This window comes from Chroicocephalus ridibundus, unplaced genomic scaffold (assembly GCF_963924245.1).
Source record: "Chroicocephalus ridibundus unplaced genomic scaffold, bChrRid1.1 SCAFFOLD_69, whole genome shotgun sequence".
Taxonomy (NCBI): Eukaryota; Metazoa; Chordata; class Aves; order Charadriiformes; family Laridae; genus Chroicocephalus; species Chroicocephalus ridibundus.
The window spans coordinates 1,149,483-1,174,510 of NW_026961153.1; the positions used below are offsets into that span (position 1 = coordinate 1,149,483).

General features: G+C 70.7%; 3 protein-coding genes across 3 annotated transcripts; 1 reads left to right on the forward strand and 2 right to left on the reverse strand.

Annotated features, from left to right (window-relative positions):
* Window positions 1-507: 507 nt before the first annotated feature.
* EXOC3L2 (exocyst complex component 3 like 2) lies at window positions 508-8,227 on the reverse strand. Its single transcript, XM_063321589.1, has 12 exons — window positions 8,106-8,227; window positions 6,932-7,364; window positions 5,660-6,269; window positions 4,929-5,043; window positions 4,227-4,337; window positions 3,413-3,513; window positions 2,945-3,052; window positions 2,724-2,859; window positions 1,965-2,087; window positions 1,725-1,880; window positions 1,516-1,637; window positions 508-911 (listed from the first exon to the last, which is right to left on the reverse strand). Exons 2-12 carry the CDS (start codon window positions 7,359-7,361, stop codon window positions 683-685), a joined length of 2,241 nt encoding a protein of 746 aa, XP_063177659.1. The 5' UTR covers window positions 7,362-7,364; window positions 8,106-8,227; the 3' UTR covers window positions 508-682.
* Window positions 8,228-9,360: 1,133 nt separating this feature from the next.
* Window positions 9,361-18,257, forward strand: MARK4 (microtubule affinity regulating kinase 4). The gene is given in 20 exon segments (XM_063321590.1): window positions 9,361-9,589; window positions 11,014-11,211; window positions 11,979-12,032; window positions 12,164-12,212; window positions 12,325-12,390; window positions 12,678-12,748; window positions 13,293-13,349; window positions 13,668-13,904; window positions 14,180-14,299; window positions 14,555-14,654; window positions 14,764-14,873; window positions 14,965-15,115; window positions 15,599-15,813; window positions 16,132-16,226; window positions 16,321-16,444; window positions 16,446-16,594; window positions 16,907-16,986; window positions 17,598-17,642; window positions 17,940-18,006; window positions 18,118-18,257. Coding segments are annotated over 19 exon segments (2,037 nt in total). The 5' UTR covers window positions 9,361-9,538; the 3' UTR covers window positions 18,005-18,006; window positions 18,118-18,257.
* Window positions 18,258-19,858: 1,601 nt separating this feature from the next.
* Window positions 19,859-24,926, reverse strand: CKM (creatine kinase, M-type). Its single transcript, XM_063321591.1, has 8 exons — window positions 24,768-24,926; window positions 23,825-24,024; window positions 23,464-23,618; window positions 22,874-23,006; window positions 22,383-22,554; window positions 21,529-21,652; window positions 20,869-21,058; window positions 19,859-20,142 (listed from the first exon to the last, which is right to left on the reverse strand). Exons 2-8 carry the CDS (start codon window positions 24,015-24,017, stop codon window positions 19,964-19,966), a joined length of 1,146 nt encoding a protein of 381 aa, XP_063177661.1. The 5' UTR covers window positions 24,018-24,024; window positions 24,768-24,926; the 3' UTR covers window positions 19,859-19,963.
* Between the last annotated feature and the right edge of the window lie 102 nt (window positions 24,927-25,028).

A 25,028-nucleotide genomic window follows, 5' to 3' on the forward strand; every position in this document is an offset into this window, starting at 1 on the left:
ACAGCGGGTGTCCCTATGTCCCCTGTGCCCACTTGTGGGGTGTCCCAGGTCCCCTGTCCCCACACAGCGGGTGTCCCTATGTCCCCTGTGCCCACTTGTGGGGTGTCCCATGTCCCCTGTCCCCACACAGCGGGTGTCCCTATGTCCCCTGTGCCCACTTGTGGGGTGTCCCAGGTCCCCTGTCCCCACACAGCGGATGTCCCTATGTCCCCTGTGCCCACTTGTGGGGTGTCCCATGTCCCCTGTCCCCACACAGCAGGTGTCCCTATGTCCCCTGTGCCCACTTGTGGGGTGTCCCAGGTCCCCTGTCCCCACACACCGGGTGTCCCCACATCCCCTGACCCCACTGCCAGGGTGTCCCCACGTCCCCTGTCCCCACACACGGGATGTCCCGCGTCCCCTGTCCCCACTTGGGGGGTGTCCCCACGTCTCCTGTCCCCACGCAGGTGGCCCCCGAGCGAGAGCCAAGGACGAGGTCGGGCTCCAGCCTTAATTTACAGCATCGACACCATTTATACACGGGCGGGGGGGCCCCAAGCGGGCATCCAGTTTCGGGGCACAGCGTCGCACCCGGCTTTGGGATGCAGTGATGCGCCCATCCCTGGGGAAGGCGGTCCCCCAGTTTTGGGGTGCGGCGATGCACCCCTCTCTGGGGGGGGGTGGTCACCCGTTTTCGGGGTACTCACGGCCGCGGAGGGTGGGGGCGCGGCAGGCGGGGGCGGGCGAGCCGCGCCAGCCGCGGCCAGTGGAAGGGCAAGCAGCGGACCTGGCGGGCCACCGGCAACTGGGCGAAGAAGGCGCGATGGCGGGGGGGCCCCGGCTCCACGTCCTGCAGCACCCCCAAAATCTCCTGCCGCGCCGCCTGCCCCCGCAGCCCCCGCACGTCCAGCATCGCCGCCACGTGCTCCCGCCTGCGGAGCGGCACCCTCAGGACGGGCAGGCACCCGTTTTTGGGGTGCAGTGATGGACCCAGGTTTGGGGAGAGGCAGGCACCCAGGTTTGGGGTGCAACGCTGCACCCAGGTCTCAGGAGGGGCAGGTGCCCGTTTTTGGGGTGCAGGGGCGCACCCACGTCTGGGGAGAGGCAGGCACCCATTTTTGGGGCACAGCATGGCACACGTTTTTGGGGGACCCCCGTCTCGCACTGTCACTGGTGGCGGACGGGGCTGGAACCCCCCTCAGAGCCTGCAGGGCCACACGCGTGCCACTGTCCCCCTGGGGACACGGGGACAAGGGAGGGGACTTGGCGCAGGGCCGTGGCCGCTTCCCGGCGGGGCGGGAGCTGCCGGGAAGGACGGACGCCGCGTCGCCGTCACCCGGCTCGAGGTGACGCCGTGACCCACCACCGCTCCCTACGGGGTGGTGGCATCTCGCCTGGCATTGCCGCCCCGCCGCGCTGGCTGTGGGGCCCAAGTGCCACCCCGCTGTTGTCCCCGTGGGGCTGGGGCGTCCCCGCTTGGCTGTGCCACCCCCCCCCGCCATTGGGCCACCAGTGGGTGGATGTCACCGCACTCACCGGACGTCGGGGAAGTCCCTCACCAGGACGCCCACCTCCATCTGCAGCGCTGCCGTGTCCTCCAGCACCAGCAGCTCCCGCAGCCGCGGCACCACCGAGTCCAGCCAGGGCGAAGCCGAATCCTGCCCAGGACCCCAGGGTTGTCACCCCCGCCCCGCCGAGGAGCACCCAAGGGTGGCGGGGACGGCGTTGCGGGGGGGTCGTCTCACCAAGCGGCTGAAGAGCTCGCGGAGCTGGCGGGCTTCGTCCCCGAGGCGAGCGGCCACCCGGGCGCGCATCTTGGCCGAGGTGCAGACCAAGCGCACCTGCATGAGCGGCCGCACGTATTCGATGAGCACCCGCCGGTGCACCTCGCTCACCAGCACCTGCGGCACAAGGGTCAGCGGAAGCCACCAGTGATGGCGGTCACCACCCCACCACCACCACCGGGCGCCAAAGGCGGCACCCACCTGGTAGGGCTCGGGGCGCAGCGGGCGCAGCTTCTGGGTGAAGCTGGTGATGAGCATCACGATGGTGTCGAAGGCGTCGGAGCTCGTCAGCCACTTGCGCTTCATCAGCTTGTTGAAGTAGGGCTGGGAGATGGTGGGGGGGGCAACTGGGGTGGGCGGATGTCCCAGCACCCATGGGTGCCATCCCCGGTGGCGCCCGGTGCATGGGAGGCCACCCGGAACATTGCACAGATGGGTGTCAGTTGGCTCAACGGCCAACGGATGGACACCATGATCGTCACACCCATGGGCATCACCCAATGAATGGGCACCATGACCATTGCACCCATGGGTGTCACCTGGTTCAACACCCAACGGATGGGCACCATGACCATTGCACCTATGGGCATCACCCAATGGAGGGACACCATGATGCCCATTGCACCCATGGGTGTCACCCAATGGATGGGCACTGTGACCATTGCGCCCATGGGCGTCACCCAATGGATGGACACCATGATGCCCATTGCACCCATGGGCGTCACCCAATGGAGGGACACCATGATGCCCATTGTGCCCATGGGCGTCACCCAATGGATGGACACCATGATGCCCATTGCACCCATGGGCGTCACCCAATGGAGGGACACCATGATGCCCATTGCACCCATGGGCGTCACCCAATGGATGGGCACCGTGACCATTGCGCCCATGGGGATCACTTGCCTCAACACCCAACGGATGGGCACCATGACCATTGCACCCATGGGTGTCACCCACCTTGAGGTCCTCGAAGAGGCGCTGGGTGAGGACGTGGTTGCAGAGCCGGGTCACCTTGTCCAGGGCAGTGTGGGCCTGGCGCCGGGGCTCCTCGCTCTCGGGGTGCCCGAACTGCGCCAGCCGCTCAGCAAAGGCCCTGCCGCAGGGAGGTCAGTGGGTGCTGCCAGGGACCCCGAGCACCCCAGGGATGCGGGGAGGGGGACAGCTGGGGGTGGCCTCACCTGAAGGGGGGACAGCAGTTGACCAGGGCGATGGCCCAGCCGGTGGCACCGTCGGGTGGGGAGGCTTCAGCGGGGGCCTCCAGGAACCGCTCCACCTTCCGCTGGAAACTGAGAACACCCACATGGGTCACCCGCGGTGACACCTTGGGGACCCGGCACCCTGGGGACCTGCCACCTGGGTGCCATGCTCATCCTGCGTCCCCTGTCCCCCCCCCATGGCCATCCCAGCTCTGTCCTGTGGCTTCTGTCCCACCACGGTGCCCACGTCCCCGTGGCCATCACCTGTGGCCCCCGCCATGTCCCCATGTCCCCATGCCTAGCTCCTGTCCCCTCATGTCCCCACCCCCTTGTGCCCATCCCCTGTCCTGTCCTGGTGTCCCCATGGCCATGCCTGGTCTCCCTGTGCCTCCACATCCCCATGCCCGCCCCTTGTCCCCACCACGTCCCCCACCGTGTCCCCGCGCCCACCTGTGCAGGAAGGCCACCAGCACGCCCAGCAGGCTGTGTGCCATCTCCATGCCAAACTCGGGGGTGATCTGGGGGGCTCGGTCCACGTGCGCCCGCAGCAGCTGTGGGCACGGGCACTGCTGGGGGCATGGCCACCAGCCCCCTGGGGACACTGTGATGTCCCCTGGGGTACCAGACACCCCACCATCCCCTTGGGGCGCCTGGGCATTCTGGCAACTCTGTAGGGCACCCAGGCACCTTGGTGGTCCTATGGGGTACCCTGTCACCCCGGTGTCCCTATGGGGTGCCCAGATACCTTGGTGTCCCCATGGGGTATCTCGGCACCTTGATGTCCCTATGGAGTACTTGGACACTTTGGTGGCCCTATAGGGCATCTGGGCACCCTGGTGTCCCTATGGGGTGCCCAGACACCTTGGTGGCCCTATGGGGTACCCTGTCACCCTAGTGTCCCTATGGGTGTCTAGACACCTTGGTGTCCCCATAGGGTATCTGGGCACCCTGGTGTCCCTATGGGGTGCCCAGACACCTTGGTGGCCCTATGGGGTACCCTGTCACCCTAGTGTCCCTATGGGTGTCTAGACACCTTGGTGTCCCCATAGGGTATCTGGGCACCTTGATGTCCCTATGGGGTACCCTGGTATGGTGGCATCCCTATAGGGTACCCTGGCACATTGGTGTCCCCATGGGGCGCCCTGGTGTCCTGGTGTCCCTATGGGGTACCCTGGTGTCCCCATAGGGTGTCCAGACACCCCAGCACCCCCTGGGGTCCGTGTGTCACCCCATGTCCCCAAGGGGTGTCCCTGGGGTGCCGTACTCCGGTGACACGGGTGGCCAGTCCCTCCTGCAGCTCCTGGCTGGTGGCCTCCTCCGCCCACGTGTCCTCGCTGAGCTGCAGCTCCTGCGCCACCGCCACCTCCACCTTCGCCTGGCAGCGGGGACAGCGGGTGTGGGGACAGCGGGCATGGGGACAGGAGGCGTGGGGACAGCAGGCATGGACGGGGACAGCGGGCACGGGGACAGTGCCCAATCTGTTCCCATCCCAGTGCCACCCTGTTGTCCATCCCAGTGCCACCGTGGTGCCCAATGTGTGCCCATCCCAGTGCCATCCCAGTGTCACCATGGTGTCCAATGTGTGCCCATCCCAGTGCCACCCTGTTGTCCATCCCAGTGCCACACGGGGCCACCCCAGTGCCACCCTGTTGTCCATCCCAGTGTCACCATGGTGCCCAATGTGTGCCCATCCCAGTGCCACCCTCCTGCCCATCCCAGTGCCATCCCAGTGCCACCCTGTTGTCCACCCCAGTGCCACCATGGTGTCCAATGTGTGCCCATCCCAGTGCCACCCTCCTGCCCACCCCAGTGCCACCCTGTTGTCCATCCCAGTGCCACCATGGTGCCCAATGTGTGCCCATCCCAGTGCCACCCTCCTGCCCATCCCAGTGCCACCCCAGTGCCACCCTGTTGTCCATCCCAGTGCCACCCCAGTGCCACCCTGGTGCCCGCCCTGTGCCCGCACCTTGACGGCGGCGATGCAGGAGTGCTCGAGGCCGCGCTGGGTCTCGGGGGGCAGGAGGGGTCCCAGCGCCTGCGCCTGCAGCAGGGCCCCCACCTCGGGGTGCCCCAGCACCTCCCTGCGGGCACAGAGAGCCCATGGGGTGGCACCGGGGCACCTGCCACCCCCCGGGGGGACAGCCCTAGGGGTGGCCAAGAAGTCCCGTGGGTGGCACAGGGGGCCCGGAGTGATGGGGAGGGGTCCCAGGAGTGACAGCGGGGGTCCCACAGGGTCCCCAGTGACCTGGGGGGGGTTCCATGGGTGACAGCAGGTGGCACAGGGTCCCCAAGGTGCTGGAGGGGGGGGCCCCACAGGACCCCCAGGGTGCTGGGGGGGATCCCAGGGGTGACAGTGGGTGGCGCAAGGTCCCTAGTGCCCTGGGGGGGGGGTGTCTCCCAGGGTCCCCAAGGTGCTGGGGAGGGGGGGGGGTCCCACAATGTCCCCAGTGTCATGGGGGGCGTCCCAAGGGTGACATCGGGTGGCACAGGGTCCCCAAGGTGCTGGCGGGGGGTCCCATGTGTCACAGTGGGCGGCAGAGGGTGCTGGGAGTGAGGATGCTGCGGGTTCCCACGGGTGGCAGGGGGTCCCCCACTGTCCCCAAGGTGATGGTGGGGTCCCCCAGTGTCCCCAGCCCCTGGGAGGGGGGGTCCTGTGGTGCTGTGGGGCAGTGGCGGGGGGTTGTGGGGGGGTCTCACCTGGGGTAGGTGTTGCTGTGCCAGTCGAGCAGCAGGTAGAGGTCGGGCACGGGCAGGGCTCTCTGGGCTAGTGTGGCCAGCTGCTGGGCCAGCGCCCGGTGGTAGCCGCGGGCGTAGACCCCGAAGGCACCGTACTCGGGGGGGTACGCGGGGGCCACATGGCACCGCACGGCCCCCAGGTCGCCCACCAGCCGCCCGGCCAAAGCCGCCAGCCGGGCTCCCAAGCCGGCAACCGGGGCCACTTGCCCCAGCCGCTCGCTGGCTGCTCGCCCCACCGCCTCCTGCCAGCGGCGGCGGAGGGCACGGGGACGCCCCGGTGTCCCCGGGGGGTGACGGCCGTCGGCCGCCTCCTCCTGCTCCAGCACCCGGATGACGGAGCGCAAAGGCGGGTAGGGGCGGCCGGCGGGCACGGCTTCGGCCACCACAGCCCAGAGTTGGGCCAGTAGCGCCTCGTAGAGCAAAGCCACGTCCCGCGTTTGCCGCCCGGCCACTGGGGATGGGGACGGGGACGAGGAGGTGGCAGCGGCCACGCACTCAGCCTCCAGCGCGATGATCTGCTCGTCGGCCGCCACCAGCTCCCGGCGCTGGATCAGCTCCAGGATCTCCAGCACTGGGGACAATGGGGACACCCCGGGGGGGGGGGGACAGGGACTCTGGTGGCACCCGAGGCCATCCCATGACCCGTGGTGTGTCCCCACCTCACCATGTCCCACGGCCCGTGACCGCCGCGGTCCCACGGCCCACCATCCCTGTACCGGTGTCCCTCCACGTCCCACGTCCTCCTCCGTCCCCATGTCCCCATGTCCCATGTCCCCATCCCCACGCCCATGTCCCCATCCACTTGTCCCCATCCCCATGCCCATGTCTCCATCCCCACATCCCCTGTCCCCATCCCCACCGTCCCCATGTCCCCACATCCCCATCCCCATGTCCCGTGTCCCCATCCCCATGTCCCCACATCCCCGTCCCCATGTCCCATGTCCCCATCCCCATGCCCATGTCTCCATCCCCACATCCCCTGTCCCCATCCCCACCGTCCCCATGTCCCCACATCCCCATCCCCATGTCCCATGTCCCCATCCCCATGCCCATGTCTCCATCCCCACATCCCCTGTCCCCATCCCCACCGTCCCCATGTCCCCACATCCCCGTCCCCATGTCCCACATCCCCTCTGCCCGTTCCCGTGTCCCATGTCTCCATGTCCCATGTCCCCATCCCCACCTCCCCACGTCCCCGTATCCCATGTCCCGTGTCCCCACGTCCCCCCTCACCCGAGAGGGGCTCCCTGCCCTTCCCGCGCCCCTCTGGCCGCTGTCCCCCGCCGTCCTGCTCCCCATCGGATCCCCCCTCGCCCTCGGCCGCCAGCCTCTCGCCGCCGGACCCCCGCTGTCCCCGCGTCCCCAGGGCCAGCCTCAGCAGCGAGCCCCGTTTGGGGACCGTCCTCTCAGCCAGGGCCTCCACGCTGGCCTTCCTCCGCCCCGGCAGCCGCCGCAGCAGCCCGAAATCCTCCGAGCGCCGCCGGGCACGGCCCCCGTCCCCGTCCCCGTCCTTGGCGGGGCCGCGGCGAGCGCGGCCGAAGGGGGCCAGCCCCACCAGCCGCTCCAGGGTGGCCCGACGCCGGTAGCGGCTCTCGGGGTGGGAGGCGAAGGGGTCGCCATCCTCCTCCTCCTCCTCCTTGGGGGGTCTCCTCAGCAGCGGCATGGCCTGGGGTTGGGGGGGGGGACGACACAACACGGGAGGGGCAGTGGGGACAGGGCAGGGGGCACCGGGGTGGTCACCGGGACAGGGTGGCGGCACCGGGCACCCCGGCGTGTCAACCCTGAGAGCGTGCGAACCTCCCCCCCCCGTGCGAGCTCGCACGACCCCCGTGCACGCTTAGTGAGCGCCGGCACCCCGGTGAGCGTGCCAGCCCCCCCGTGCGCACCCCCGTGAGCTCGCACGACCCCCGGTGCAAACCCCCGTGAGCTCACACGACCCCCGTGCGCACCCCCGTGAGCTCACACGACCCCCGTGCAACCCCCGCGAGCTCGTGTGACCCCCGTGCAACCCCCGTGAGCTCGCACGACCCCCGGTGCAAACCCCCGTGAGCTCACACGACCCCCGTGCAACCCCCGTGAGCTCACACGACCCCCGTGCGCACCCCCGTGAGCTCGCACGACCCCCGGTGCACACCCCCGTGAGCTCGCACGACCCCCGTGCAAACCCCCGTGAGCTCGCACGACCCCCGGTGCACACCCCCGTGAGCTCGCACGACCCCCGTGCAACCCCCTGCGACGCACGACCCCCGTGCACACCCCCGTGAGCTCGCACGACCCCCGTGCAACCCCCTGCGACGCACGACCCCCGTGCAAACCCCTGCGACACACGACCCCCGTGCACGCTTACCGAGCACCGGCCCCCCCGCGAGCATGCGACCCCCCCCGGCCCCCCCGGTGCCACACGTACCCGGTGGCGGCGGTGACAGCGGTGACAGCGGCGGCGGCGGCAGCGGGTGGGGGGTTTCCTGAGGAAGCGCCTCCCCGGGGCGGCCTCCCGGGGCCGGGCAGGGTCAGCCCCGGTTCCGCTGGGCCACCGGGGACGGGGGGGCACGGGGGGGGGGGCATGGGGACGGGGGAGGGGACAGAGGGGACGTGAGGATGGGGGGGACCCGGGGATGGGGGGGACCCGAGGGACACGGGGGGACACGGGGGTCAGGGGGGACGCAGTGGACACGGGGGGACACGGGGACGGGGGTGGCACAGGGACGGGGAGGACGCAGGGGGACACGGACACCACCCTCTGCGTGGCACGGGGCCGGGGCACCGGTGGCACGGGGGGACACGGGCATGGGACAGGACGAGACCCCCGTGGCACAGGAGACCCCAATGGCACGGGGACAGGAGGCTGGTGGCACGGGGGGACACCAGCACGGCCCAGGGATGGGACCGCGGTGGCATGAGGGGACATGGGCACGGGACGAGGATGGGACGCCGGCGTCACAAAGGGACCCCAATGGCACGGGGGACGCCGATGGCACAGGGACAGGAGTCGGGTGGCACCGGGGGACACCAGCACGGCACGGGGATGGGACACGGATGTCACGGGGGGACGTGGGTGTGGGACATGGCACAGGGACGGCACCCCACTGGCACGGGGACACCGATGGCAGGGGGATGGCAGCCCGGTGGCACGAGGGGACAGCGGCATGGGACAGGGATGGGACACCGGTGGCGCAGGGGACCCCACATGGCACGGGGACAGGACCTGGTGACCCAGGGGACGCTGTCGTGACTTGGGGACAGGACGCCGGTGACCCCGGGGTGACGCCACGTGACTCGGGGACCGGTCCCGGTGGCACCGGGGTGACACCACGTGACTCGGGGACCGGCCCGGTGGCACCGGGGGGGGGGTGGGGGGGTGGGGTGTCCCCACACGCCCCACGTGACCCCCGGCCCCACGTGACACCCCCCCCGCCCGGACACTCAGGGGTTAACGCCCCTCCCGCCGCTGATTGGCCGGTGTCGCAACCAATGGGAAGGGCCCTCTGGCTCAGGCCCCGCCCCCGCCGGAGGGGGCGGGGCGGGCTGTCTCCATGCCTCGGCGCAGCCAATGGGAAGGAGGCGAGGCCACGCCCCATTGGTCACTGTCCGCCCAAGCCCCGCCTATCCCCTCACACCTCCCACTACCCCCCCCTCCCCCCGGTCCCGCTTCCGGTTCCGGTTCCGGCCCATGGCCGCCCCCGCCGCCGCCCGCCCCTCGGGCTCCCCCGCCCGGGCCCGGCCCGGCCCGGCCCCGGCTCCGCCTTCGAGCGCCCCGGCCCGGCCATGAGCCGCTGGTAGCGGCCGCGCCCGGTGCGCCCGGCCCCGGCCCGGGCCTGCCCCGAGCCCCCGCCGGTCAAGATGTCTTCGCGCTCCGCCCTGGCGGCGGGGAACGAGCGGAACGCGGACACGGTGAGCGGGGGGGGGGAGCCCAGGTGTACCGGGGGAGGGGCCCGGTTATACCGGGGGGAGGCCCGGTTGTACCGGCGGGGCTCGGATGTACCGGGGGGGGCCTCGATTGTACTGGGTGGAGCACCGGGGGGGTTCGGATTCTATCGACGGTACCGGGGGGAGGCAGGTTTGTACCGGGGGGAGCGCTGGGGGGGGGCGCTGAGTTGTACCGGCGGTACTGGGGAGGGGCTCGGTTGTACCGAGGGCTCGGTTGTACCGGGGGGGGGGCAACGGGAGGGGGATCCGGTTGTACCGGGGGAGTGGTTAGTTTATACTGGGGGGGGGGACACCGCCCCCAGTAAGCGGAACTGGGGAGGGGTGGGGGGGTGCTGGTGTGACTGGTGGGGGGGGGACACGCCGGGACCAAGGCACCCCCCGGTTACCGGGGGGCGGGGAGGGCAGGCGTCTGGACAGCCCTGGGTGAGGCCGGGACGCGGCCCCGGAGCCGGTCGGGCCGGATCCGCGCCCCCCCCCGGGGGCCTTTGGGTGCAGGGGGGTCACCGGTGTGATGAGCTGGGGGGGTCTCAGCGTCACCGTCACCCCTGTGATGAGCTGGGGGGGTCTCAGTGTCACCGACACCCGTGTGATGAGCTGGGGGGGTCTCAGCCACACAGTCACCCCTGTGATGAGCTGGGGGGGTCTCAGCATCACCGACACCCGTGTGATGAGCTGGGGGGGTCTCAGCCACACAGTCACCCCTGTGATGAGCTGGGGGGGGTCTCAGCATCACCGTCACCCCTGTGATGAGCTGGGGGGGGTCTCAGCATCACCAAAACCCCTGTGATGAGCTGGGGGGGTCTCAGCATCACCGTCACCCCTGTGATGAGCTGGGGGGGGTCTCAGCCACACAGTCACCCCTGTGATGAGCTGGGGGGGTCTCAGCATCACCGTCACCCCTGTGATGAGCTGGGGGGGTCTCAGCCACACAGTCGCCCCTGTGATGAGCTGGGGGGGGTCTCAGCCACACAGTCGCCCCTGTGATGAGCTGGGGGGGTCTCAGCATCACCGTCACCCCTGTGATGAGCTGGGGGGGTCTCAGCATCACCGTCACCCCTGTGATGAGCTGGGGGGGGGTCTCAGCCACACAGTCACCCCTGTGATGAGCTGGGGGGGTCTCAGCATCACCGTCATCCCTGTGATGAGCTGGGGGGGTCTCAGCATCACCGTCACCCCTGTGATGAGCTGGGGGGGGTCTCAGCCACACAGTCACCCCTGTGATGAGCTGGGGGGGGTCTCAGCCACACAAACAGCCCTGTGATGAGCTGGGGGGGTCTCAGCCACACAAACACCCCTGTGATAAGCTGTAGGGGGTCTCAGCTACACCAACACCCCTGTGATGAGCTTGGGGGGGTCTCAGCCGCCTCTCCCCCCCCCCCCCTCCCCAGCTGGCAGGCCTGGGGGGCAGCCGCTCGGAGAAGGGCTCGGCCTGGTCCAGCCGCTCGCTGGGCGCCCGCTGCCGCAACTCCATCGCCTCCTGCCCCGAGGAGCAGCCCCACATCGGCAACTACCGCCTGCTGCGCACCATTGGCAAGGGCAACTTCGCCAAGGTCAAGCTGGCCCGCCACATCCTCACTGGCCGCGAGGTGCGAGTGGCGCCAGGGGGGCGTCCCGGGGGGTCCTGGGAGGGGTGGGAGGGAGCTGGGGAGCCCCTGGTGGTGATGGGGGGGAGCTTGGGGGGTCCTGGGAGTCCCTAGGGGCGACGGGAGGGAGCTGGGGGGTCTTGGGAGGGGGGGGGTGTCCCTGGGGGGAGCTGTGGGGACTTGGGGTGTCCCTGGAGGTGACTGGAGGGACTTAGGGGGGTCCCTGGGTGGAATGGGGAGGAGCTGAGGGGTCTTGGGGGGGTTCTGGGGGTGATGGGAGGGCGCTGGGGGGTTTTGGGTGGGGCCTGGGGGTGATTGAGGGTCCTTGGGGCGTCCCAGGGGGTCCCTGGGGGAGTAGGAGGGAGCTGAGGGTTCCCTGGGGGGGGTGGGAAGGAGCTGAGGGGTCCCTGGAGTGATTAGGGGTCCCTGGTGGTGATAGGGGGGAGCTGGGGCGTCCCTGGGGGTGACTGGGGGGTCCCTGGTGGTGATGGGGGGGAGCTGGGAAGTCCCTGGGGGCTGTTGGGGGGTTTCTGGGGGTGACTGGGGGGAGCTGGGGCGGTCCCTGAGGGTGACTGGGCGAAGCTGGGGGGAGAAATGGGGGTCCCGGAGGGCCTGGGGTGGTTTGTGGGGGTCCTGGGGGGCAATTGGAAGGAGCTGGGGGGGGAGAAAGTGGGGTCCATGTGGGGTAGGTGGGTGCCATGGGGGGGTCTGGGGGTAACGGGCAGCGCTGCCCCCCTCCATGTCGTGTCACCCCCCCGGTTCCTTCTCAGGTGGCCATAAAAATCATCGACAAGACGCAGCTGAACCCCACCAGCCTCCAGAAGGTGGGGGGCACCCGGGGCGGGGGGGCGGGGGGGGGCGCGTTTCACAGGGTGGAGGGCACCCCCTGAGCGGGGGGGGGTCCCGGACCCCCCCACTGATGCCTTTGTGTGTGTGCGTGTCCCTCCCCGCGCAGCTCTTCCGTGAAGTTCGCATCATGAAGGGGCTGAACCACCCCAACATCGGTGAGTCACCCCCAAACTGGGGGCTGGGGGGGGGGCCCCTGGGGTGGGGGGGGGCACCCCTGGGTGCTTGCGCTGACCCCCCCACCCCTTTTACACCCTCCCCCCCGCCCAGTGAAACTGTTTGAGGTCATCGAGACGGAGAAGACGCTGTACCTGGTGATGGAGTATGCTAGTGCTGGTGAGACCTGCCCCCCCCCCTCCCCGGGGACACTGACACCCCCCAGACACCCTGACACCCCCCCCCCCCCCCCCCGTGGGTGCTGCACCCCTCCCAGGGGCTGTGCCCCCGACCTGGCTGCACCCCAAGGTGTTGGGGGTGCCCCCAGGGGTCTGGTGATGGCAGGGGGGGACACAGCGGCCACCTCCTGGGGGGGGAGGTTGGGCTGGGGGGGGGCCAGGGGTTGTTGGAGCGGGGGGCAAAGGCGGGGGAGGGTGGGGCGCGGGCACCCATGGGTGTCCCCGCAGGCGAAGTGTTCGACTACCTCGTGTCCCACGGGAGGATGAAGGAGAAGGAGGCGCGGGCCAAGTTCAGACAGGTGGGGGGGTGCCGGGGGGGGGACACACGCACCGGGGACATCGAGGGGGGGGGACGTGGCAGGGGGCCTGGGGACAGTGTGGGGGCTGGCAGGGGACTGGGGACGTGGCGGGTGTCGTGGCGGGGGGGCTGGGAACATCGTGGGGGGCGGGGGACGGGGGGGCTGGCATGCGGCTGGGGACAGGGTGGGGGGGCCTAGGGACAGTGGGGGGGTCATGGCTGGGGGGCTGGGGAGAGTGGGGGGGGAAACGGGGGGGCTGGGGACAATGGTGGGAGGGCGCTGGCATGGGGCCGGGGACATGGTGGGGGACACAGGGGGGCTGGGAACATGGCGGGGGGGCCGGGCACAGGGTGGCAGCAGGGGGGGGCCGTGGGGAGGGGCCAGCACGTGGTGGCCACACGTGGGCAGGATCGATGTCCCCCCCCCCTGCCCCGGGGGCCACCGTCCGCGGCGTCATCGATCGGGGTGGGAGGAGGAAGAGGAGGGGGGGGACGACACAGCGGCGGCAGTGGGGGGAGCAGCGGTGACACCCCCGTGTCCCCAGATCGTCTCGGCTGTGCACTACTGCCACCAGAAGAACATCGTCCACCGCGATCTCAAGGTGGGACCCGGCTGTCCCCCCCCCTTCCGTGTCCTCAGACAGGGGTGGCACCGGGCGGCGGGGGGGCGCCTGCGGCGGCACTGTCCCGTGCCCTGCCCTTCCCGGTGTCCCCGTGCCACGTGGGGTCTCTGTCCCCGTGTCCTCATCCCGCTGTCCCCGTGTCCTCATCCCGCTGTCCCCGTGCCCGTTGTGGTGCCGTCCCGGTGTCCCCGTGCCCGTTGTGGTGCCGTCCCGGTGTCCCCGTGTCCCGGTGCCCGTCCCGGTGTCCCCGTGTTCCCGAGCCTGTGCCCATCCGTGCCCTGTCCCCGGTGCCCGCAGGCAGAGAACCTGCTGCTGGACGCCGACGCCAACATCAAGATCGCGGACTTTGGCTTCAGCAACGAGTTCACGCTGGGCTCCAAGCTGGACACCTTCTGCGGGTCGCCCCCGTACGCCGCCCCCGAGCTCTTCCAGGGCAAGAAGTACGACGGCCCCGAGGTGGACATCTGGAGCCTGGGCGTCATCCTCTACACCCTGGTCAGCGGCTCCCTGCCCTTCGATGGACACAACCTCAAGGTGGGTGTGGGGGGGGGGGTGGGCTGTCCCCTGCTGTCACCCGCACCCCCCCCCCAGCCCCGCCACCGAGTCCCCTCCTTGCGCCGGGGACCGTCCCGTCCCGTCCCTTCCCCATCTGAGCTCCCGTGGGGGGCAGAGGGGATGGTGCCCACCCCACAAAGCGCTTCTCCCTCGTCCCCCGGTGGCTGTGTCCCAGGCCCTGTCACCCCTGTGTGTGTCCCCCCCCCCCGCAAGCCCCTGTCACCCGCCTGTTCCCCCCCCCCTCTCCCCACCAGGAGCTGCGGGAGCGGGTGCTGCGGGGCAAGTACCGGGTGCCCTTTTACATGTCGACCGACTGCGAGAACATCCTGCGCCGCTTCCTGGTGCTCAACCCGGCCAAGCGCTGCACCCTCGAGGTGAGGGGGGGCCGGGGGGGGGCACAGGCCTTGAGGATGGACAGGGATGCGGGGTTGGGGGGTTTGGGGACACACACACTGGGGTTCTGTGGGGACACACGAGGTTTTGGGAGGACGCGGGGTTTTGGTGGGGGACACGGGGTTTTGGGGGCTGGGTGGCATCAGGGGGTGGGTTATGCCAGCCAGGAGGGTGCCCTATGCCCGTGTCACATCCCCCCCCCCGGTGTCACCTTCCCCCCCCGGTGTTCCCTGCAGCAAATCATGAAGGACAAATGGATCAACATCGGCTACGAGGGCGACGAGCTGAAGCCCTACAAGGAGCCTGAGGAGGACTTTGGGGACGCCAAGCGCATCGGTGAGGCCACCTCATCGCCCCGGGGTGACAGTTGTGGGGGGTGTGGGGGTGTGTGTCCCCTCGGTGTCCCCCCCTCAGCGTTCCCTCACCGCCCCCCGCCGCCCCGCAGAGGTGATGGTGGGCATGGGCTACAGCCGGGAGGAGATCAAGGAGTCGCTGAGCACCCAGAAGTACAACGAGGTGACGGCCACCTACCTCCTGCTGGGCAGGAAGACCGAGGTGAGGTGGCAGGCAGGGACGAAGGGGGGTGGCAGTGCCATCCCCGGCCCCCGGGGGACGCAGGGAGGGTGACGGAGGCTGGTGGTCGCAGGTGGAGGCCGGCGAGCCGCGCGGGGGCAGCAGCCTGGCGCTGGCCCGGGTGCGGGCACCCAGCGAGGCGGCCAACGGCAAGGTGCCATCGCATGGAAAGAGCCAGCGCGGGGCCACCACCTACCACCGGCAGCGGCGGCACAGCGACTTCTGTGAGTGGCACCGGGGGCGGGGGCACCGTGGCCGTGGGGCTCAGGGCAGGGTGGGCGCCTGGTCCCATGCCCGTGGGGTGCAGAATAGGGTGGGCTTTATGCCTGTGGGGTGCAAAGTGGGGCGGGCACCGTGGCCGTGGGGCTCAGGGCAGGGTGGGCACCCGGTCCCATGCCCGTGGGGTGCAGAATAGGGTGGGCTTTATGCCTGTGGGGTGCAAAGTGGGGCGGGCATCGTGTCTGTGGGGCTCAGGGCAGGGTGGGCAGCCGGTCCCATGCCCGTGGGGTGCAGAATAGGGTGGTCTCTGTGCCCGTGGGGTGCAAAGTGGGGTGGGCATCGTGTGTGTGGGGCACAGGACACGCCTGTGGGGCGGACTCCGCGCCCGTGGTGCTCGCGGCAGGGTGGGCTCCCTCTCCCCTGCCCTGTGGGGGGGTGCGGGGTCCGCCCCTGTCCCACACGTTCCCCCCACCCGCCGTGTCCCGCAGGCGGCCCCTCGCCGGTGCCCATGCCCCCCAAGCGCAGCCCCACCAGCGCGGGGGACGCGGAGCTGAAGGAGGAGCGGCTGCCCCCCCGCAAGGCCAGCTGTAGCATGGGGGGCGGGGGGCGCGGGATGCCCCCCTCCAGCCCCATGGTCGGCAGCGCCAACAACCCCAACAAGGCGGAGATCCCCGAGCGCCACAAGGACGGCGCCATCAACCCGGTGGGCATCCGTGGGGCCGGGGGGGGACACCCATGGGGCTGGGGGAGTGAGCTGGGGGGGATGCCTGTGGGGCTGGGGGTGCCCGCGGGGCTGGGGGAGCAGGGTGGGGGGGCGCATGTGGGGCTGGGGAAGCGAGGTGGGGGGCACCTGCATGGATGTGAGATGGGGCTAGGGGCACCCGTGGGGCTGGGGGCTCAGGCTGTGGGTCCCCCGTGGGTCTGGGGTCTGACGCCATGGGTTGGGGGGGGGTCTCATACCACGGGTCGGGGGTCTGACGCCGTGGGTCTGGGGGTCTGACGCTGTGTCCCCCCCACTCAGAGCACCCTGCCCTGCAGCGTGATGGGGCGCCGGAACACCTACGTCTGCAGTGAGCGCCCCGGCCCCCCGCTGCTGCACAACGGCAAGGACAGCAGGTCCGGGGGGGGGGGGAGGCACACACAGCACCCCGGGGGGGGTCTCTGTGGGGTGACCCCCTCACTGACCCCCCCCCCGCCTTTCTCCCCACAGCGGCGCGGGGGGCCGGGCGCCAGCGGCGTCCCCCTCCAGCCCCAGCGTGGGGCGGTTGGCGCGGGGCAGCAGCGGCCGCAGCACCTTCCACGGGGGGGGCCAGGGCAGGGAGCGGCGCCCGGCCCCCACCCACCCCCCCCCCCGCCGCCAACGGGGCCCCCGAGGGCTCCCCCCCGGCCCCGCCGCCCCCCCCCGAGGCCTCCCCCCTGCCCCACGGCCGCGCGCGCGCCACCGCCAACCTCTTCTCCAAGCTCACCTCCAAGCTCAGCCGCAGGTGAGGCTGCCGTCTTCCTCCTCTTCCTCCTCTTCCTCCTCTTCCTCCTCTTCCTCCTCTTCCTCCTCTTCCTCCTCTTCCTCCTCTTCCTCCTCTTCCTCCTCTTCCTCCTCTTCCTCCTCTTCCTCCTCTTCCGCATCCCTGCCGGCCTCTTCCTCCTCCCCCCCCTTTTCCTCTTCCTCACCATCCTCTTCCTCCTCCTCTTCCTCGCCCCTGCCGTCCTCTTCCTCGCCCTCCTCCTCTTCCTCGCCCCTGCCGTCCTCTTCCTCGCCCTCCTCCCGCTCCCCCCGCTGACGGGGGTGTCTGTGGCAGGGTGACGCTGGACCCGTCCAAGCGGCAGAGCTCCAACCGCTGCGTCTCGGCCGCCCCCCCGCCGCCCGCCGCCAAGATCAGTAAGTGCCCGCGGCCCGGCCCGCGGCCACCAGTGCGTCCCAGTGCCACCAGTGCCCATCCCGGTGCCGCTGGTGTTTGTCCCAGTGCCACCAGTGTCCGTCCTGGTGCCACCAGTGTCCACCCCAGCGCCGTTGTGGCTCTGTCCCAGTGACACCAGTGCCATTCTGGCTCCATCCCGGTGTCGTCGTGGCTCCATCCCGGTGCCACCAGCGCCATCCTGGCTCTGTCCCGCTGCCACCAGTGTCATTGTGGCTCCATCCCAGTGCCCGTCCCAGTGCCACCACTGTCACTCTGGCTCTGTCCCAGTGCCACCAGTGCCCTCCTTGCTTCGCTCCTGTCCCTTCTCTCTTTCTGCCTCTCAGCCTTTGCTGCCGCCAGGGGGGTTTGGGGGGGTCTGGGGGGGGTCCCCACCGTGCTGTGGGGCTGGTGCCCCCCAAATGGAGCACAGCTTTGTGGGGGGGAGGGGGGCACAGTGACCCTCCATCAGCCATGGGGCTGGTGGCGATGGCCCTGAAAGAGGGGCGCTGCCCCCCAAAATGGGGGGGGGGGAGGTTGGGGGTCCTGGTGCGCCCCCCGTCCCCCCCTGACCTGTGTGTGTCCCCCCCCCCAGGGTCGCAGACGAACCTGAGAGAGTCGGGGGACCTGCGCTCACAAGGTGGGTGACACCCCGCTGACCCCCCACCCATGGGTGCTCCCGGGGGGGGCAGACCCTTGCCCGTGCTGTACCCCCCCCCGCGCCCCATAGCCCCATGGCTACCCCCTACCCCCCCTGCCCCAGAGCCCCCTCCCTGTGCCCCACAGACCCCTGCCCACCCCATACCCAGCCCTCCCGGAGCTCTGTAGCCCCCCACCTGCCCCATACCCCCCACCCCTTTCAATGCCCCACAACCCCCCCCTGCCCCATAGCCCCCCGCCCACCCCCCCCCCCGCCTCTCTGCCCCTCACCCCGCAGTTGCCATCTACCTTGGGATCAAACGGAAGCCGAACCCCGGCTGCTCCGACGGCCCCGGCCTGTGAAGGTGAGGAGCGGGCGGGGGGCGGCAGCACCCACGGCGGCCCCATGCAAGCCCCGGCCCCCCCCACCGGGCCCCCCCCGCCCCGGCCCCGGCACCCACTTCTGCCACTTGCAGGCCGAGGTTTGCCGGCCCCCGCGCCGCGGCCTCCACGGCGATCTCTTCCCACCCGGCGCCTTCCGCGATGCCCTGCCACGCGTGGCCGGGCAGCTCCGGCTCTAGGGAACGCCGTGGGGACCCCCCCGGGGGCTGCGCCGGAGCTGGGACCCCTCCTCGAGGCATGAGCCCTCCTGGGGGGGGGATGCACTGGAGCTGGGACCCCCCCTGCAGCGATGCAGCCCTCCTTGGGGGGGATGTGCCAGAGCTGGGACACCCCCTGGGGGCTGCACCAGAGCTGGGACCCCCCCTGCAGCGATGCAGCCCTCCTGGGGGGGATGCACCGGAGCTGGGACCCCCCCTCGAGGGATGCAGCCCCCCGCGAGGGGGATGTGCAAGAGCTGGGACCCCCCCCAGGGCCTGCAGCCCTCCTCGGGGGGATGCAGCAGAGCTGACCCCGAGGGGTCCATTGGCGTTGGGACCCCCCCGGGAGCTTTATTGGCACTGGCACCAGAGGGCTCTGGCCCCCCCCCGGGGGGATGCGGCAGCTCAGGGACCCCCCGGGGGCTGCCCCAGCTCTGGGGACCCTCCCGGGGGCTCCCTGGGCTCCAGCGTCCCCTTGGGGACACCAGCGGCTGGGGGGCAGCGGCAGCTCAGGGACCCGGGACCCCCCAGGGCCCCCCCCAGATGCTCCGGGTCCCCTCGGCTACCTGTGGGACCATCGGATGTGGGACCCCGGCAGCCCCTGGCTCCGGGACCTTGGGGACGTCGGCTCCGAGACCCTGGGCACTACCGTCTTGGGGACCTTGGGGACGTTAGCACCAAGAGCTTGGCGTCCACCAGCTCCAGGACCTCAGGGACTACCAGCTTGGGGACATCGGCTCCAGGACCCTGGGGACTACCATCTTGGGGACCTTGGGGACATCGCATCAGCTCTGAGACCTTGGGGTCCACCAGCTCCAGGACCCCAGGGACTACCAGCCTGAGGACATCATCTCTGGGACCTTGGGGTCCACCAGCTCCGGGACCCCAGGGACTGCCAACTTGGGGACCATGAGGACATCAGCTCTGGGACCTTGGGGACATCGGTGCCAGGACCTTGGGGTCCACCAGGTCCAGGACCCCAGGGACTACCAGCTTGGGGACACCATCTCTGGGACCTTGGGGTCCACCAGCTCTGGGACCTCATGGACTGCCAACTTGGGGACTTTGGGGACATCGGCTCTGGGACCTTGAGGTCCAGTGTCTGGGGGACCTTGGGGACATCGGCGCCAGGACCTTGGGGTCCCCCATCTTGGGGACATCGGCTCTGGGAACTCGGGGACGTGTTTGCCGGGACCTTGGGGTCCCCCAGCTCCCAGATGGGGGGCTCTGTGTCACCCCTCTCCCGCCCCCACCCCCACCCCCCCACTGTGGCATTCCCAAGTGGTGTCTGATCCCGGGGTCTCCCAGACCCACCCCCCAGGGGGACTGTCCCCTTGTCCCCTCGTCCCCCAGCCCTGTAAATACGGCCGGGGGGCTCCGGTGTCACCCCCCCCCCCCCTCCTTCCCCAGCACATTTTTAAGTTATTCCTGCCCCGATCTGTACCTCGACCCCCCCAATAAACATAGGAAACCCCTCGGTGGTGTCACCCCTCGGTACTGGGGGACACCCCCCCCCTTGTCACAACCCCTGGAGGGGGGGCACCCCATGCTTGGGGACACCCCCATGCGTGTGTCCATCTCTCCTCCCCCCCCCCGCCCTGCAGCCTGGACCCTTGGGTTCACAGCGGGGACCAGCGGCGTTTATTGAGGCCCTTGGTGGTGGTGGGTCCCCGTAGAGTTGGGGGGGGGGTCCCCATGGAGGTTGGTGGTGTCCCCCACCCCCCTATTTCTGGGCGGGGATCATGTCGTCGATGGGCTGGTTCTGCTCCAGCTTCTTCTCCATCTCCACCATCAGCTTCACCCCGTCCACCACCATCTGCACCTGCTCCACCTCGGAGGAGCCCAGCCGGTCCGCGTTGGAGATGTCGAAGACCGAGCCCACGGCCGCCGTGTCCACCCCGCCTGGGGGGGGGGGGGATGGGGGACAGACATGGGGACATCGGTGCCACACGCCGCCCCACCCGCAGACGATGTCCCCCGCGTCCCCGCACCCACTCGTGCCCCAGATTCCAACCTCTTCGTGTCACGGCCCCCTGTGCCCTCGTCTCCGCATCCCCGTGTCCCCAGGTCCCCCCATCCTCCCCCATGTCCTCCCCGTCCCCTCTGTCCCCCACATGCCATGTCCCCCTGTCCCCCCATCCCCAGCTGTGCCCATGTCCCTTGTCCCCCCCATCCCCTGTCCCCCATGTCCCTTGTCCCCCATCCCCATGTCCCCTGTCCCTTGTCACCCTGTCCCCACCTGTGTCCCCATGTCCCCCCGTCCTCATGTCCCCTGTCCCCCATGTCCCCCCTGTCCCCACCTGTGCCCTCTGTCCCCCCATGTCCCCTGTCCCACGTCCCCCTGTCCCCATCTGTGCCCCATGTCCCTTGTCCCCTCTGTCCCTTGTCCCCCATCCCCATGTCCCCCTGTCCCTTGTCACTCTGTCCCCCTGTCCCCCATGTTCCCCCGTCCCCATCCCTGTCCCCACCTGTGCCCTCTGTCCCCCCATGTCCCCTGTCCCCCATGTCCCCCATGTCCCCCCGTCCCCATCCCTGTCCCCACCTGTGCCCTCTGTCCCCCCGTGTCCCCCCGTCCCCATCTGTGCCCCATGTCCCTTGTCCCCTCTGTCCCCCCCTGTCCCCCCCAACCTGTGCCGCGCTTCTGCAGGCGGAGGCGCTTGAGGATCTCCTCGAACTTGGGGTGCTGGCTGAGCTTGGGCAGGCGGACGTGGACGCCCCCCCGCAGCCCCGTGCCCAGGTTGGAGGGACAGGTCAGGATGTAGCCCAGGTGCTCCGTCCACATGAAGGGGTGGCCTGCCTTCTTGAAGATCTCCTCGATCTGGGGAGGGACACGCGGGTGACACAGGTGTGACATGCGTGGCACCGGCGGGACGGGGTCCCCAGCCACCGCAGGCCTGGGGACGCCGCTGCCACCGCCCCTTGGGACCCCCCCCCCCCGCTGCCCACAAGGCACCCGCGTCCCCCTGTCACCGGCCCCCCCCCATCCTCCTGGCCCCCCCTGGGTCCCTCTGTGGCCCCCCCACACCAATGTCCCCGCTGCGCCCCTGTCCCCAACACCCCCATGTCCCCTCTGTCACCCCCGTGTTCCCCCGTCCCCACGTACCCAACAACCCCCATGTCCCCTTTATCACCCCCACGTCCCCAACACCCTCCTGTCCCCCGTGTCCCCAAAGCCCCCCCAAGTCCCCAACACCCACCATGCCCCCAGGGCCCTCCGTGTTCCCCCCCGCTGTCCCCATGTGTCCCCAGCGGCCCCCCATGTACCCCCTGCCCTGGGCTCTGCCCCACCTTCTGGAGGCCGACGCAGAAGCGCCTGAAGACCTCCTTCATGTTGCCCCCCTTCTCCATGGAGATGACGCGGAGATGGTCCTCCTCGTTCACCCACACCAGGAAGGTCTTGTTGTCATTGTGCCTGTGGGGGCGGCGGGGGGGGGGGGGACGGGACACAGACACCCCCTCAGCATCCCCAGGTGGGTCCCCGCTTTCCAGGCGCCCCCTGAAGCCCCCTGGGTGGTTCTCTGGGTGCCCTTTGAACCCCTCTAAGGCGGAGGCCCCCAACACTGGAGTGCCCCCAGGTGGGACCTCGATCTGTGGGTGCCCCTTTACTCCCTTCCAAAGGGGGGGGGGTCCCCAACACCTGGGTGCCCCCGTCATACCCCCAGGTGGGTCCCTGCTCTCTGGGTGCCCCTTGAACCCCTCGAAGGGGGTGTCCCCAGATTGAGTCCCTGACACTTGGGCGCCCCCGAATCCCTCTGGTTGGGTCCCCACTCTCTGGGTGGTGCCCCCCCCCCCCCCCCCCAAGGTGGGGACCCCAACATGTGGGCGCCCCCCCAAGTGGGACCCTACTCTCTGGGTGCCCCTTTGCTCTAAGGTGGGATCCCCAACATTTGGGTGCCTCCAGGTGGGTCCCCCGCGCTCTGGGTGCCCTTTTCACCCCTCGGGTGGCGGGGGGGGGACGGGGACGGGGGTGTTCACCAATATGTGGGTGCCCCCAGGTGGGGTCTCCGGTCTCTGGGTGCCCCTTGAACCCCTCCAAAGGGGGATCCCCAACACCTGGGTGTCCCCATCACCCACCCCCCCCAAGGTGGGTCACCGCTCTCTGGGTGCCCCCAGCCCCTGGCCGGTTGCCCCCCCGCCCCCACCAGATGCCGCGGGCGTCGGGCCAGTCGCGGGCCATGCCCGAGGCCAGCAGCAGGGGCGAGACGGGCTTGTCGAAGAGGAAATGGTCGTCGATGAGCTGCTGCTGCTCCTGCTCCGTCATGGCCTTCAGCGGGTAGTACCGGCCCTTGAACTCCCCGTCCAGGCTCGTCAGCGCTGCGGGGGCGGGGTCAGCGCGGGACACGCCCACATCCCCATCAGGCCACGCCCCCCCACACCCCAGCAGGCCCCGCCCACACCGCCGGGCCCCGCCCACCAGCCCGCACCCCGTTGTCCCGCCCAAGCCCTGCCTGGCCACGCCCCCTCCCGACCGGGCGCGCCCACAACAGACCACGCCCCCTCAGCACTCAGACCACGCCCCCCTCCGCTCAGACCACGCCCCCTCCAACCGAGCCTCCCGCTCCGGCCACGCCCCCCAACCACAGACCACGCCCCCCGCCCCCCTCAAGCCCCGCCCCCGAGGCCCCGCCCTCACCGGCCACCGAGAGCTTCTCGACGGCGCGGCGCTCGCCGCGGCTGCAGTGGGGGGGCAGCGAGTAGCCCTTGATGCTGCGGCCCGTCCGCACGCGGCTGCTCAGCACGTACTTGGGGTCCAGGTCCTCCCCCCCCTGCGGGACGGGGCGCTCAGACACCAACGGCAGCCCCGGTACCCCCCCCCCGGTATCCCCCCCCCCCCCCGCCCGGCAGCCCCAGCTCCCCACGGTACCCCCGGTACTCCTCCCCGGTACCCCCCCGTATCCCCCCCCCCCCCGGGACCCCCCGACCCATGTCTCCATGGCCCAGGAGGGTCCACGGCCCTCTTGTCCCCATGGCCCTGGGGGGGGACCCAGCTGTCTGGGCACACCCCACCCACCCCGGGGGGGGTCCCGGGGTGGGAGGGGGTCCAGGCACCCCCCCTCCATCACCCGCCACCCCAGTTACGACCCGTGTCCCCTTGTCCCCACAGCCCAGAGGATCCCATGGCCCCCTTGTCCCCATGGCCCCCTCATCCCCATGGCCCCCTCGTCCCCATGGCCCCCGGGGGGGACCCGGGTCCCCCCCCCCTCCCCCCCAGGGGGTCCCCACCTTGAGGTTCTGGTGGTTGAGGTCGGTGCGGTGCTTGTCGGTGGGTTTGTACCCCCCGTGCCGGTCCTGGATGACGGGGTCAAAGAGCTCCTTGAAGACCTCGTAGGACTCCTCATCCCCCGCCACGCAGCCCACCGTCATGATGAAGGGGTGGCCTGGGGGGGGGGGACACAACACACACGGCGGGGGCGGGGTCAGGTGGCACTGGGGACAAGGGACTGGGAACGGAGGTGGCACTGGGGACAGGGAACGGGGCACTGGGCACCCAGTATGGCACTGGGAACGGCTCCGGGCCCCCCCTGAGGTCCCTGTGGCTGGGTGGCCGATGTCACCCCGATGTCCCCCATCTCGTGTCACCCACCCGGGTTGTCAACCCCCGTCTGGATGACGTCGTCGAGGGTGAAGCCGCTGGGGGTCTCCTTGTCCCGCAGGCGCTGGTAGAGCTGCGGCGTCAGCACCTTGGCCATGTGGTTGTTGTGCTTCGACAGGTCGGGGAACTCCTCCTCTGCCGAGAACTTCAGCTTCTGCTTATTGTGGGTGCTGCTGAACGGCATGGCGGGGCTGGGGGGGCAGGGGGACACGGTGTGGGTACGGGCTGCCGTGGGGCACGGGCTGCCGTGGCGCACCGGGGCTGCCATGGGGCACGGAGTGCTGTGGGGCACAACATGGTGGCACTGCGGGGCGGGGGGGGACACAGTGTGGGTACGGGCTGCCGTGGGGCACAACATGGGATATGGGCTGCCGTGGGGCACGGGCTGCCATGGGGCAGCAGTGGGTATGGGCTGCGTGGGGCACAGGCTGCCATGGGGCATGGCATGGGACACAGGGCCCATAGGGGACAGGCTGCCGTGGGGCACGGTGCGGTGTAGGGCCGAGCCTGCCATGGGGCACGGCAGGGTGTGGGGCACAGCAGGGGACACGGGGCACGCCATGGGGCACGCCAGGACACAGGGGACACGTCCCTGCCCGGCCGAGGGGACACGGGGGACAGTGGGCGTGGCCCTGGGCGTGGCCCCCGAGGGCGTGGCCGGGCCGCGTTTGGCGGCGACGGGGCCGGGGCTGTTTGTAGCCAGGAGGGTCCGGGACTTTGGGGGGGGGGGGGGGGGGGGACGACACCGGGACCGACCCCGCCGCCGTGTCCTGGGGGGTCCCGGCGGCACCGGGGGGGGGGGGGGGGGGGCTCCGATCCCCATCGCGGTGCCGATCCCGGTGGGTCCGGTCCCTGTTTGTCCCCGGTGTCACGGGGAGGGGGATTCGTCCCGGGGGGTGTCCCGGGGCGGGGGGGGGGGGGGGTCCGGGGTTACCTTGAGCGCTGCGGATGGAGCGGGTCGGGTCGGGCCGGTACCGGCGGAGGCGGCGGCGGAGAGCGGAGCCGCCACCGGCTTTTATCCGCCCCCCCCGGCCCCTCCCGGCCCTCGGGGGGGGTGGGGTCCCCAGGGGGGGGCTCGGAACCGGGCGGGGGGTCGGGCACTGCCGGAGGCGGCCCCAGGGACGGGGAGAACCTTCGGGACCCCCCCCCCTCCCCCCCCCACCCCCCTCACCCCGGCACCGCCCCCCCGCGGTGT

What these genes read in the sequence shown, in the direction of transcription:
- EXOC3L2 (XM_063321589.1), bottom strand. Translation starts at nt 7,361, where the DNA reads ATGCCGCTGCTGAGGAGACCCCCCAAGGAGGAGGAGGAGGAGGATGGC. An exon ending in GCCTCTTCGAGGACCTCAAG is followed by an intron (nt 2,088 to 2,723) that starts GTGGGTGACACC and finishes ACCATCTCCCAG; the next exon opens with CCCTACTTCAACAAGCTGAT. An exon ending in GCGAGCTCTTCAGCCGCTTG is followed by an intron (nt 1,638 to 1,724) that starts GTGAGACGACCC and finishes GGTCCTGGGCAG; the next exon opens with GATTCGGCTTCGCCCTGGCT.
- CKM (XM_063321591.1), bottom strand. Translation starts at nt 24,017, where the DNA reads ATGCCGTTCAGCAGCACCCACAATAAGCAGAAGCTGAAGTTCTCGGCA. An exon ending in GACGGGGGTTGACAACCCGG is followed by an intron (nt 23,619 to 23,824) that starts GTGGGTGACACG and finishes CCCCCCCCCCAG; the next exon opens with GCCACCCCTTCATCATGACG. An exon ending in TCTGCGTCGGCCTCCAGAAG is followed by an intron (nt 21,059 to 21,528) that starts GTGGGGCAGAGC and finishes GTCCCTCCCCAG; the next exon opens with ATCGAGGAGATCTTCAAGAA.